At 34.2% G+C, this 14,440-nt stretch overlaps 1 protein-coding gene and 1 pseudogene across 1 annotated transcript; both read right to left on the bottom strand.

Moving 5' to 3' along the window:
• Nucleotides 1–8,278: 8,278 nt before the first annotated feature.
• On the bottom strand, nucleotides 8,279–8,943 carry LOC121236882 (putative calcium-binding protein CML19). The gene has a single exon (XM_041133383.1). The coding sequence runs from the start codon at nucleotides 8,810–8,812 to the stop codon at nucleotides 8,390–8,392; it is 423 nt and encodes a 140-aa protein (XP_040989317.1). The 5' UTR covers nucleotides 8,813–8,943; the 3' UTR covers nucleotides 8,279–8,389.
• Nucleotides 8,944–11,004: 2,061 nt separating this feature from the next.
• On the bottom strand, nucleotides 11,005–14,060 carry LOC121236629 (annotated as a pseudogene).
• Between the last annotated feature and the right edge of the window lie 380 nt (nucleotides 14,061–14,440).

The following is a 14,440-nucleotide window of genomic DNA, read 5'->3' as shown; positions in this document are numbered from 1 at the left end:
CAGCACGTGCAGTAAATTTCCGTTAGATTTAACGCTGCTGGTAGACGGAAGGGGGGGATTGGAAAGTTTTGAAAGTTCGAGGGTCCACTTTGATGCAGTTATTAGTTTCAGAGACACATTGTGAATTGAATGAAACTTCGAGAGAGCAAAGTGTAATTAACCCTATTACTTTTATTAATCCAATATGAGATTATGGTTAGAGAGATTTTAGATTTATGGAAAATATGTATTTTTTATCAAATTTTGAAGATGACTTTGATGAGGCCAATGCTAATGCTCTAATTAGTTTGTTAGCAAATAAATAAATAAATAAAATAAAATGACAATTTCTTTGTTTATCTCAGGTGGTTTAGCTTCATAGAGGTACTTCTATTTTTTACTTGAGGGGAAATGCTGCATCTACAAAAAGATCTTACAAATGTAAATTCAATAATTTAGGTGACTTGATATAGTACGTTAAATTATAAAATTATTTTTATTAAAAAGTAAATCTAACGTATTATATGAAATTTCATCAATTTGTGAGTTTATTTCTGTGATATTTCTTTATAACTAAACTATTTCTCTTTACTCAAATGACAAAGGTATGTTTAAACTCTTGTGGTGTACTTTTAATTTAGTTCTTTTATTCAGTTCCAAGGGAAAACAATACTCTTTTAGAAGATGAGAGTAGAAACTATCTATATTCTAGATGCTTTCTTTCTTTTTACCTTATTCTCAATTCTTACTTCCCAAGAAACATCTAAAAAATGCTTCTCTTGATCCTTTCTCCTCTTTTGGGTTTCCCTCCCTAAGATTCTTTCGCTTTGTGAGTAAAAACTAAAATCATGTTTGGTTTTTGTGGCATAGGAATTCGTATTCCGAAAAGAATGGGTTGTTATTGCTAAATGGAATTATATTATTCTATACAATTAATAATTAAGTGACTAAAAATACGACCATCATCCCTCAAATTATATTATTGTTAAATGCAAAAGAAAAAAAGAATTGATATTTGCAATTAAGTTTACTAACTAAATGATTAATAATATATTTGATTAGATCACTAAGTTCTTGATGTAGGAGGATTTGAGTCAGATGATGTTGAGTTGTCAGATTGTACGTTGATGGCACTGAACTACCTCGAGACGGCAAGTCAACGCAAGTAAAGCAGGAAATAGTATTTTTTCCTTGTTTGGGGCAATTTGGGGTACGTTTCGGTATTTTGGCCATAACTTTGGCTACAAGGATCAAATTCGCGAATTTGACCCAATTCGAAAAAAAATTTTCAGCGCGCACTCCATGGTCACCTAGCTATGCTCGGTATGCATTGTTTTGAGTCCAAAATCAGCTATTTTCTTATTCAAATCTTCAATTTTAGATATTTTTTACCTTTTATGGAAATATTTAGCTTCTAGGTTAGAAGTTGGTTTCTACCCCAATTTTGGCCAGATTGCTTCTTTATTTACGTATTTATTTTTGGTGTGTTTATTAGAATTTTACTGTTTTTGGTAAAATCTTGATATTTTCGAATTTATAGGTATTTCAGCGAATAAAAATAAAAATATTATTATTAAAAAAATAATATTATATGGGTTAATTACACTTTGCTCCTCGAACTTTCACTCAGTTCACAATGTACCTCCGAAACTAATGATTGCATCAAAGTGGACTCTCGAACTTTCAAAACTCCATAATCCCCCATTCCATCTAACAATAACGTTAAATCTAACGGAAATTCACTACAAATATGTAATTTTCATCTAATTTATTATCATTGATCATCTAAAATATTAAATAATATATGCTATCAATTAATAATAAATCTTTAATCATTAACTATATATAAAATTATTTTATACCTAAGTTGCAATTAAGTATGAATAAATTATGTACACGATGAAATTATTTAATATTCATTAACCATATATAAATTAATGAATTTTTTTTAATGATTTATGATTTATTATTAATTGATCACATATATTATTTTATATTTTATATGGTTAATAATAATAAATTAGATGAAAACTATATCTTTGCAGTGAATGTTATGCACATAAGCAGTACTTGTAGTGAATTTCTGTTAGATTTAATGCTTTTGGTAGACAGAAAGGAGGATTGAGAAGTTTTGAATGTTCGAGGGTCCACTTTAATGTAATTATTAGTTTCAAATGTACATTATGAATTGAGTAAAAGTTTGAGGGGACAAAGTGTAATTAACCCTATTATTTTTGTTAATCCAATTTGAGATTATGGCTAGAGATTTTAGATTTATGAAAAATATGCATTTTCATCAAATTTTGAAGATGACTTTGATGAGGTCAATACTAATGCTTTAATTAGTTTGTTAGCAAAAAAAAAAAAAAAAAAATGACAATGTCTTTGTTTATCTCAGGTGGTTTGGCTTTATAGAGGTACTTCTACTTTTTACTTGAGGGAAAATGTTGCATCTACAAAAAGATTTTAGAAATGTAAATTCAATAATTTAAGTGACTTGATGTAGTATGTTAAATTAGAAAACTATTTTTATTGTAAAGTAAATCTAACCTATTATACGAAATTACATCAATTTGTGAGTTTACTTCTGTGATATTTCTTTATAATTAAAATATTTCTCTTTACTCAAATGACAAAGCTATGTTTAAAATCTTGTGGTGTAATTTTAATTTAGTTCTTTTCTTCAGTTCCAAGGGAAAACAATACTCTTTTAGAAGATGAGAGGAGAAACTATCTATATTCTAGATGCTTTCTTTCTTTTTACCTTATTCTCAATTCTTACTTCCCAAGAAACATCTAAAAAATGCTTCACTTGATTCTTTCTCCTCTTTTGGGTTTCCCTCCCAAAGATTCTTTTCCTTTATGAATAAAAACTAAAATCATGTTTGGTTTTTGTGGCATAGGAAATCCTATCCGAAAAGAATGGGTTATTATTGTGAAATGGAATTATATTATTCTATACAATTAATAGTTAAGTGAACTAAAAATAAGACCATCATCCCTCAAATTATATTATTTTTAAATGCAAAAGAAAAAAAAAATTGATATTTGCAGTTAAGTTAACTAACTAAATGATCAATAATACATCTGATTAGATCCCTAAGTTCTTGATGTAAAGGATTCGAGTCAGATGACGTTGAGCTGTTAGATTGTATGTTGATGGCACTGAATTATCTCGAGAGGGCAAGTCAACACAAGTACAACTGGAAACAATGTTTTTTCCTTGTTTGGGGCATGTATCGGTATTTTGGCCATGACTTTGGCTATGAGTATTGAATTCCAGCATATAACCCCAATTTGAAAAGTTTTTTTGGTCCGCACTCCATGGTCATCTAGCTATGCTTGGTGTGCATTATTTTTTAGCCCAAAATCAGCTATTTTCTTTTCCAAATCTTCAATTTTAGATATTTTTTGCCTTTTATGGTAATATTTAGTTTCTCAGTTAGAAAGTAGTTTTTATCCCAATTTTGACTAGATTTTTGGCAGATTGCTTCTTTATTTACGTATTTATTTTTGACGTGTTTTTTAAGATTTTTCTATTTTTGGTAAAATCCTAATATTTTTGAATTTATAGCTATTTCAACCAAGCTCGTGGGTTTGGTTGTCCATCCTGGAATTTTGATAATTTCAATAAAAAAAGGAGTTGTTTTCTCTGTATTTTGGGCAACTCTCTTGTCTTCTCTGTTTCAACTATTTGTTAAAACTAGCCACTAGAATTAATTTAAATTATGTTCGGCGTCAGTTGGCATCAGAGCTTTAGCATCTTTCCTAGTGTGATATCTCATCAGTTTCCGTGGCTGGTGCCTGGTGGTTGTGGTCGTCGTGGGCAGGTTTCGAATGAGGAAGTCCTTCATCGTGATCGTAGTGTTCAGGATGTGATGATTGACGATTTGTAGAGATAGGGTTCAAAGTTATCTCAACGTCTAGCGACTGTAAAATATCAGTGATCGTGAGATGGAAGATCACGATTCCGATTCTAGTTTCGAAAACCCGTATCACAATCGTGCTTTATTTCGGGAGCACCATGGTAGGGAGGTGCGTCATGGGGACCTCGGTTTCAGAGTGGATCTGCTTGAGTTTTCTGGTATGTTACAGGCTGAAAGTTTTATTGATTGGTTGCATGAAATTGAGCAAATTTTTTATTATAAGAAAGTCTTAGATTGTGTGAAGGTGAAATTGGTAGCCATCAAAGTAAAGGGTAGAGCATCTACTTGGTGGAAGCAGTTGAAGCGATCATGAGACGGACAGGGCAAGACCAAGATTACTGATTCGGAGAAGATGAAGAAAAAGATGAAGGGTCACTTCCTTCATTTCGGCTACACTCAAACCTTGTTTTAGCGACTTTACACATTGAGGCAAGGCACAAGATTAGTTGATGATTACATAGAAGAGTTCTATCAATTGATAGCCCAGAATTATCTGTCTGAAACAGAGGAGCAGATGGTGGCACGATATTTGGGTGGCTTGTGGCAGCCCCTGTAGGATATCCTTAGTTTTCACTCCCTATGGACAATTTCTGAAGCATATTAGCGTGCATTTGTCGTGGAGAAATAGCATAGCAGGAGGCAGATAATCAGAAGCGATCAACATAGTCGAATAGTTTGTCTCAGGAATCTCGTCCTACCCCTCAGCCACCGAAGGGACAGAGTTCTAATTTCAATATCATATGTTTTAGGTGTGGTGAACCAGGACATTGAGTAACTGATTGTAGAAAACCCGCTAATCAAAATGACAAAAATCTCCTTATTAAAGAAGAAGTGGTAGAAGAAGTTGAAGAAATTGGAGAACATGTGTATGATGACGAGGAGGATGGAGACATGTTGTATGGTGATGACCATGAGACCTTGGTCTTTCGCAAGAGTCTATTAGCTCCCAAGGGTGATTAAGGAGATGATTGGTTAAGAACCAATATTTTTCACACTACCTGTTCAGTTGTCGATAAAGTCTGCAAGATGATCATTGACAGTGGCAGTTGTGAGAATGTGGTGTCTAAAGAGGCTGTTCAGAAGTTACAGTTGAAGACAGGCCGTCATCCAAAGCCATATAAATTGTCATGGCTAAATAAGGGCAACGAGGTAATAGTAGAAAGACGATCCCTAGTATCCTTTTCAATTGGCAGAAAATATTTTGATAATTTTTGGTGTGATGTCGTCTCTATGGATGCTTGTCATGTGTTTTAAGGTAGGCCTTTGCAATGTGATTGCAGCGTTATTCATGATGGGCAGAAGAATACGTATTCCCGTAGCATCAAAGGGAAGAATATCATGTTGGCACCTCACTAGGAAGGAACCACTCTTACCCAATAGCCAATAGTAATAATCTACTTTCTATGTCCAAGTTTCTAGAGGAGATTGAGCGTGAAGACATGATTTATGCTTTGCTGCCTTGTGGGAATAGTGCAACAGACATAGACCTAGATTTGCCACCAGAGGTGTAGCAGCTACTAGCAGAGTTCTCTGATATGATGCTAGAAGATCTTCCTCCTGGGTTGTCACTTACGAGGGATATTCAGCACCAAATTGACTTTGTTCCGGGATCGAGCTTACCAAATAGACCTGCTTATCGCCTCAGCCCCAAAGAATCTAAATAGTTACAATGTCAGGTTGTGGAGTTATAGGAGAGAGGCTACATGCGTGAGAGCATGAGCCGTGCAGTTCCTACCCTTCTTGTACCGAAGAAATATGGTTCTTCTTGGCGTATGTGCATAGATAGCAGTGCAATCAACAAGATCACAGTGAAGTGCAGGTTTCTGATTCCCCGCCTGGATGACATGTTGGGTCCACTGTCTGATTCTAAAGTCTTCTAAAAAATAAACCTCAATAGCGGATACCATTAGATCAAAATAAGGCCTGGAGATGAGTGAAAAATAGCGTTCAAGATGCAACATGGTTTGTATGAGTGGATGGTGATGCCTTTTGGACTGTCCAATGTGCCCTGCACATTCATGAGATTCATGCATCATGTTTTACTTTATGGGAAAATTCGTTGTTGTTTACTTTGACGATGCCCTCATTTATAGTCCGACATGATGGGCATCACACTTAGATCACCTCCGAACTATTTTTGAGATGATGAGAAATGAGTGCTTGTTTGTCAATCAGAAGAAGTGACCTTTCCTTACTTCTTTTGTCACTTTCCTTCGTTTTATTGAGTCTACTGATAGTGTTCATGCAGATCAGTCAAAAGTAGATGTCATTTTGGAGTGACCCACACTTAAGACCTTACATAATTGCCAATTTGTAAATTTACTTTTGTAAAATTTCTTTGTAATTAAAATATTTCTCTTTACTCAAATGACAAAGCTATGTTTAGACTCTTGTGGTGTACTTTTTAATTTAGTTCTTTTATTCGGCTCCAAGGAAAAACAATACTCTTTTAGAAGATGAGAGGAGAAACTATCTATATTCTACATGCTTTCTTTCTTTTTACCTTATTCTCAATTCTTACTTACCAAGAAACATCCAAAAAATGCTTCTCTTAATCCTTTCTCCTCTTTTAGGTTTCCCTCCCAAAGATTATTTTATCTTTTTGAGTAGAAACTAAAAACATGTTTGGTTTTTGTGGCAATATAGGAATTCCTATTCCAAAAAGAATGGGTTATTATTGTGAAATGGAATTATATTATTTCCACACAATTAATAGTTAAACGACCTAAAAATAAGACTATCATCCCTCAAATTATATTATTGTTAAATGCAAAAGAAAAAAAAATTTGATATTTGCAATTAAGTTAACTGACTAAATGATCAATAATACATCTGATTAGATCACTAAGTTCTACATGAAACTAGAATGGTTAGATGGAAAATAATATATTTAGTCCAGTTATTAATATTTATTAGAAATTAGCAGTGTTTTAGTTTTCGAAACACTTTTCTTTTTAAGATAAAACTAAACCTGAAAAATAGTATAGAAACATGATCACTAACTCATTATCTAATGATATTACGAAAAAAATAGGGTTCACAAACATGATCATGTTCCTCAATTTTTTTCTTGATTATTTTCGGAATATGGTATAAAATGAACCTATAATATTTTATACATTCTTAAAACATTTTCATATTCTAAAATCCTGAAAATCTATTTATATATATATATATATATATTATTTTTAATTAAACATAGTATATCTATCATTCCAATGCATAAGGTTGGTCTGCGAGTCGTATTAAATAAAAACAAAAAATGGTTTTTAGTGACGAGATGTATTTCACAAGAAATGAAACAATGAAAATGCAGTTTGGACATTTATAATATTTCATAATTATGTAAATAGTAATAAAATAGTTTGAGTTAAAATATTTTATTGAGTTTTGAAAAATAAAAAAGAAAAAATTGAATAGAAATATTATAAAGTTAAACAATTATTTGAATATAACTTTCAATTTATTTTTTTTTGTTTTGAAGCGTGAAAAAAGCGGTATTGATTTTTATGTAAATTATATTTGTTTTTGTGTTTAGATAATGATTAAATAAAAATATAAATATTTAAAGTTAAAAAATGTTCAAGAAAAATATTATGAAAAATTTTAAAAATTTTATATCCCATCTCTGTGTCCCAACATTCCGAAGTCGCCACAAAAATATTGGTCGCAAAACGCCATTTTTTCTTGTAGCCGGAGTCAAAGTTTCTGCAATATATCTCTGCCATGATATGTCGTTGTAGCGGCAGAACTTCTCATTGTCATAATAATATTTTTTTCTTCTTCTATATTATTAACAGTGTGGATATTTGCCAGAGTTTTCTTTAATTGGTATTAATGTTTGTAAAGTACTGAAAATGCATGAAAGCATTGAAAAGGGAATATTTTTCTAAAAAACCTGAATTTTAATTTGTTTAACATTGCCTTTTTAGATTATATTCATTCTATTGATCTTCTTCACATTCGAGATTCCTTTCATTATCTCTACTGTCAACTATTACTAGGTAGCATATCATGACCTTAATGGTAAATGGCCATAATTAACTATTGAATGGACTGAAGTGGCAGTACTGCCACGTCAGCTAGTGCACGAGCTGGTGGCCGCCCTACTACTAATTATTTATTTGCATTATGGAATATTGTTGGTTAAATTGAGTCTTGAAAAAGTAATTTAGAAAGAGATTATATAAATTAATATTGTAGAATTCATATAATATGTCTATTTTTTTTTCTATAATTAGACCATTTAATTGAATACAATGAAAAAGAATATTCATTAATAAATTACAGGGAAATTAAAAAAGAATGAAAAAAATATATATTTATCATTTATTTTCTCATTATCCTTTCATCATCCTATAATATGGTATTAGATGATTGAAATATAATAAATACAATCATCCAATACTACATCATGAGATGATAAGAAGATGATGATAATTAAGATGACGATTGCATTAAAAAGAATTCTTAACGAATAATTATCACTGCATCATGATTCTGAATTCTTCAAAACAAAGAACACCATCCCCATTCAAATCGAACTGTTTGATCATCACTCTGCATTCATCAATGGACTTTGAGTCACCCAATCTGCTGAGCATCCTTTCCAAACTCTTGGGTGTGATAAACCCACACCCTTCTGTATCATACATTGAAAAGGCTTCTCTCAAATCCTTTATCTTCTCTTCCTCTCCCCCTCCTTGTACTAACCCAATAAAATCCTCCAAACACAAGAACCCATCCCCATCAGAATCAAATGCCTCAACTGCAACATTTACCTCTTTTGAAAACAGATCTCCACCCATGGCACCCAACCGATGTCTCAAATCCGAAGCTGATATTTTCCCATCACCATCTTCATCGAAGTACTCGAAAACACGCTTGAACTCTTCGCCTTTCCCCATTTCAGTTCAGGAATAGAGATGGAATTGATGGACAATAAGGGGGTGATTAGTTGTTGTGAGAAGTAGAAGCAAAAGCCAAGAAGATCCTTTGCTATTTTGAATTGCTATACAACCACCTTGTTATATCCTTCCTTATATATACACCTTTTGAGGCTGCGTGACTCGTGACGTTTTAACCAAATCCGAACCATCTATGATGATGGGAAGAACCTGCTGTGACTTTTCGAAACATAAGAAACAAGTGTTCAAAACGAAGAAAAAATAGAAACGGGAATCCCGTGGCTATTGGGTAGTCTATGCCCGTCACTTTCATGGGAAATCGTCTCGAGAAAGGACAAAGAAATAGACGGAGTAGCTGAGAAAACATTGGCAAATTCTACGGTCCAGAACGTGTTTAATGGTCAACAACGCGAACCATTACTAGTCATGTTGCTGTTCACTATTGACGTCGGATGTAGAAAAATAATATTTGCAGACTTGCAGCAGTCCTAGGATTTGCTAAACGCGCACAATCATTTTAAAAATAATAGATAAAATCTCAGACCTATATGAGAAAATAATGTTTTTAACAGTGGATTTCAGTTTTTTTTTAAATAGAGCATGCGAGATTTGTATATATTCGGGCAAGTAACTTTTTTGTATAAGTTCTGTTATAGCTAGTCATTTTTACGTACTATTTATGTATTCCACTGATATAATTGGCTAAAATAATTATTTTATATTAAAAAAAGTGACCTAGCCAATCACATTAATAAAATACGTAAAAAATACGTAAAAGTGATTCCATATAAAATTTTTGTTCTTGTACTCTTCATAAACGTCCAATATTTTACTCTTTTTTTTTTTTTTTTGAACTGTCTCTAATAGCATTCGCATCCGGCTGGACATAAGCATCTCTTTGCAAAAATGAGAAAAAGTAGTTAATTTTGGCCCGACCGAGTAAAATAGGGAATAATTCAAGTTTGCAACAGTAGCTTTTTAAATTTGCTCAGTAACGATAGCATTCCAAAATCTATTTCTATTAATATTTTATTGACCATCAACAAAACCATTTTATTAATCTTCAATAAAACTATATGAATACAAATAAACTAAATTGTGATTAGAAGAGCAAGTCCACTTATTTATACACTAATATATAATATATGACCATTTGGAAAAAGTCCAAGGATTTCAGAATTTTGCCCATTTAAAAACAGATAAAAAATTGTTAGGGTTGAAAATGACTGTTAGAAAATGAAAAAGTTAAAAATGTATGATTTTGTTACAGTTAGAATTTGACAAAAATACTACTTATGAGATGATCCCATTTTTTTCTAAAATATGATCATTTGAAAAAAATAAGATTTTTTTAAAATTATTAATATTACAAAATTACAGTTTTGAAAATATTACCGTTTGTAAAACATAAATAGTTTTTTTTTTTTTTTATTAAATTTCGTAGAGATGAATTGTCCAAAACATAAGGAAGCTGACAACTAATTGAATTGTTGAAAAAAATGTGAAAATAAATGAACTAAAGAATAAAAAAAGGAGAAGATTATTTTAATAGAGTAGAGAAAGAATAGAGAGTGAGATGGAAGTTTAGGGAAAGAGCACTTAAAATAGAAAAAGATAATTTTTGAGTAAAATTTGATAAACATTTTAGGAAGCCCATTCGATAAAAGTCAAAACCACAGCCAAGATACATTGGAGATAAAACTCGATACATAAAAGCCCCAAGGGAGGCTCTATTGGGCATAAAAGTCAGAATTTTTTTTTTTTTAAGTTTATTTTGTCGGCTTTAGCAGAAGTTGGATGACAAAACCACAGCCAAGATACATTGGAGACGTCCGGCTGTGTAAAGCAAAAAGAAAATATGACTAAATACATATATTATGTTTTTTTCTTTGCTTATGTCACCATGTACATCAACTACAATACAGAAAATACGAACAAGGAGAGTACAACTTGAAAATCGAATGCAAATTACAGAATCCACCAAAGACCTCAAGTTGAATTCAGATGTGAATGAAACGTACTCGAGATGCAACTGCATGCATTCGTTTGGGAACTTGGAAGAAAATAAACAAATAAATACATCAAAGTTGTCTCACAAACATGTTAAACGCTCGTACTCTGTCTTGCGTAGGAAGTAAAAGAAAGCCATGAACCTGAACCATAAGGAACACAAGCAAAGCTCTCACTCAAGCTTAGGCCAACTCCACCATTTCTTGCTCCACAGAGCTCGGGACAACAGGGTAGTATTTGTAGTGGAGTTCCCCAATATCATCACCGGATAGTTTCTTCCATCCATCTGGTCCAACATAATATACTGAAATCGAACAATTACATGAGAGAGAGAGAGAGAGAGAGAGCAAAAGTTACGTGTCGGCCATAACATGTAGTGCAGATCCTAAAGTATCCCTAGTAGAACACCAGCCTAGTTGGAGCTTGACACGATATTGGTCGACTAGCCTAAATTTTCTGGAAGTTTCAATTACTCTTGGCATGGCCCTCTTTTAGTGCCCATGTACGAACAGGAATGTCAAATAAAGTTAAAGTTGGTTATTTCAAATTTAATAATCTGTGGCATTGAGACAAACCTTTATGATTTTTGTTATCACAGGAAAATATATTTTACTAAAACTAAAGTAATTTTTATTATCATAAACTAAACATGAGCTCGTGTTACCTAGAACTACACCCATTCTGTGTTTAAAAGAGAGAGAGAGAGAGAGAGAGAGAGAGCGAGAGAGATTACCGCTGGCAACTCCACCACTAGCTGCATCACGGAATGTTGCATGATAGATCGCCCTTCGCGCCAATTCAGCAGCCTCTTCGATTGACATATCATATCGGTACCTGGTGAGAAAAGGGAAAAACCATGTTAACAAAAAGGGGGTAGGAAATCTATTAATGGCCAGATGGATAGAGGTTTTATCACAGACCCATTATATCCAGTACACCATAAGCATATGGTGAACCAGATCAACAGAGAATCGAGCGCCTTTAAGCCGTCCTCCTTCACTGTTGACATAGTACAATCCAGGACCCTGTAACCAAAAGACGCAATTAGAAGAGAGTCAAATTGGCATGGAACCAAACAACACTAGCAAAATGAAAAGAGCCCATTACCGTCTCATCCCATCCAGCAATCACGGTCCCTACAGATGGACCCATTCCTCGATATGAGAACAAAATATTAGCAAGCAATTTAGAAGCTCCTGTCACTGAAATTCTCCTCTTATTTGCCAACTCATGCAATCGGCACTGAGATTACAAAAATTAATTTAGAGAAACCTTACCATGCATTAAGATATTTGCAACTTACAGAGCCATAATGATAAATATATAGAAGGGCTAGCGTGGATAGATATATGAAGCTTCTAAATAGACCCCCAGCCAACAAATCAATCCTAAGCAGTATTGAATTTGGCTTACCCACCAACCCAATTATTATTCTCAGACAACTACCTGTATTCTTTTTTTTATTTTATTTTGATAAGTAAACAAATTATATTGATCAAAGAATAGGCAAAGCCATGTATAGAATTCTAGAAGAGAATACAAAAAGCAGACCCTAGGCTAGGTATGCGCATTATAGAGAAGAAAATCATGTAGGTCCATGCCATTGAAATCAACAACAATGGCCCATGTACATAGTGTTCTAAAAAATAACTCTTTAAGCTCCTCCAGCGATCTCTCCTTGTCTTTAAACGTTCAGTCATTGCGCTCTTGCCACAAACACCACATAATACATATAGAGATCATCTTCCAAACAGCTTTAATCTGTTGAACACCTCCTAGATTTTTCCAACTGGCCAGCATTGCCACCACCGTCTCCGGCATAACCCAAGCCAAGTTTAATCTACTAAACAGCTCATACCATAATACTCTAACTGTCTCATAATGAAGTAAAAGATGATTTATAGACTCTCCCCCTTCCCTACACATACAACACCAATCTGCAATGATTACCCTTTGTTTCCTCAAGTTATCAATTGTGAGAATTTTCCCCAACGAAGTTGTCCACACAAAAAAAGCTGTTTTGGGGGGCACCTTATGTCTCCAAAGTAGCCTCCACGAGATCTGAATATTGGGGCCTTGTGTGAGAGCCTTATAATAGGAACGAACCGAGAATACCCCTTTACCAGCGGGTATCCACCACTATATCTTCCTGTTGATTGCTCAGTTTTTTGGAGTACAAGAGGCTGTAAAAATCTGCAAAGTTGCTCATTTTCCAATCTTGTGCCGCCCTAATAAAACTGATGTTCCAGTGGATTTGCACCCCTGATCTTTCTATGACTTCCGCCACTGATACATCTTTATCATTTGCAAGATGGAAAAGTGAAGGAAATACCTCTTGTAAAGTACTATTATCGCACCAAGTATCTCTCCAGAATTTAATCTCGGACCCCTCCCCCAACTGACGTCGAGTGTGTCAATTCAAGACCTCCCATCCTCTTCTAATGTGTTTTCACAATCCCACTCCATGAGCCCTTCTTACTTCTTTAGCGCACCAACCCCCCCATAAGCCTCCATATTTGCTCTTAATCACCAACTTCCATAGGGCTTCTAGTTCCTTATGATATCTCCATAGCTATTTGACAAGTAACGCCCAGTTGAAAATCCTTATATTTCTAATGCCCAATCCACCATTAGAAATGGGGTGGCATATCGTCTCCCACTTGACTAGGCGAAACTTGAACTCCTCTCCCACTCCACTCCACAAGAAATCCCGTTGGAGCTTCTCAATTCGAGACGCCACACTTGCAGGTATAGGGAACAATGATAAATACATTGGTAAGTTGGATAAGGTACTTTTAATCAAAGTAATCCTACCACCTTTTGACAAATACATCATTTTCTATCATGTTGGTCTCCTCTCTACTTTCTCAATCACACCGTCCCATAAAGAGGATGCTCTTGAGGGAGCTCCCAACGGGAGGCCCAAGTAAGCCATAGGAAGTGAAGCTATCTTACACCCTAGTGTATTGGCCAGTTGTTGTAAATAGAGAACTCTTTCAATTGGCACCATCTTTGATTTGTCGAAGTTCACTCTTAAACTGGATACTGCTTCAAAGCAAAGGAGCAAGGCCTTCAGTGCTTGAATTTGATTATGATCAGCCTCACAAAAGATAAGAGTATCGTCTGCAAACAACAAATGAGATATGTTAATGAGTCCCCTCTCCGGGGTTCCGATCGAAAAGTCATCCACAAAACCATTAGTAACCAAAGCCGAAATCATTTTGCTAAGTGCCTCCATCACAATAACAAACAGTAATGGCAGCAACGGATCTCCTTGTTGTAGGCCTCGTGTACTACGAAAAAAACTGGCTGGACTACCATTTATCAACACTGAGAATTTCTCCGTTGATATGCACCAACGGATCCATGACCACCACTTCTCCCCAAAACCACACATCCAAAGGAGATAGAGAAGAAAATCTCAGTTAACGTGATCATAGGCCTTATCCATATCGAGCTTGCAAATGATCCCTGTTGTGCCAGCCTTCATTCTACTATTCAAACATTCATTGGCAATAAGAACCGCACCTAGAATCTGTCTCCCTTTTACAAAAGCATTTTGGGGTTTTGTAATGATCTTCCCCAAAACCTCATTTAGCCGGTTCGCAAGCACTTTAG

This window comes from Juglans microcarpa x Juglans regia, chromosome 6S (assembly GCF_004785595.1).
Source record: "Juglans microcarpa x Juglans regia isolate MS1-56 chromosome 6S, Jm3101_v1.0, whole genome shotgun sequence".
Lineage (NCBI taxonomy): Eukaryota > Viridiplantae > Streptophyta > Magnoliopsida > Fagales > Juglandaceae > Juglans > Juglans microcarpa x Juglans regia.
The sequence above is the reverse complement of the archived record's forward strand: the minus strand, read 5'-3'. Positions and strand labels throughout refer to the sequence as shown.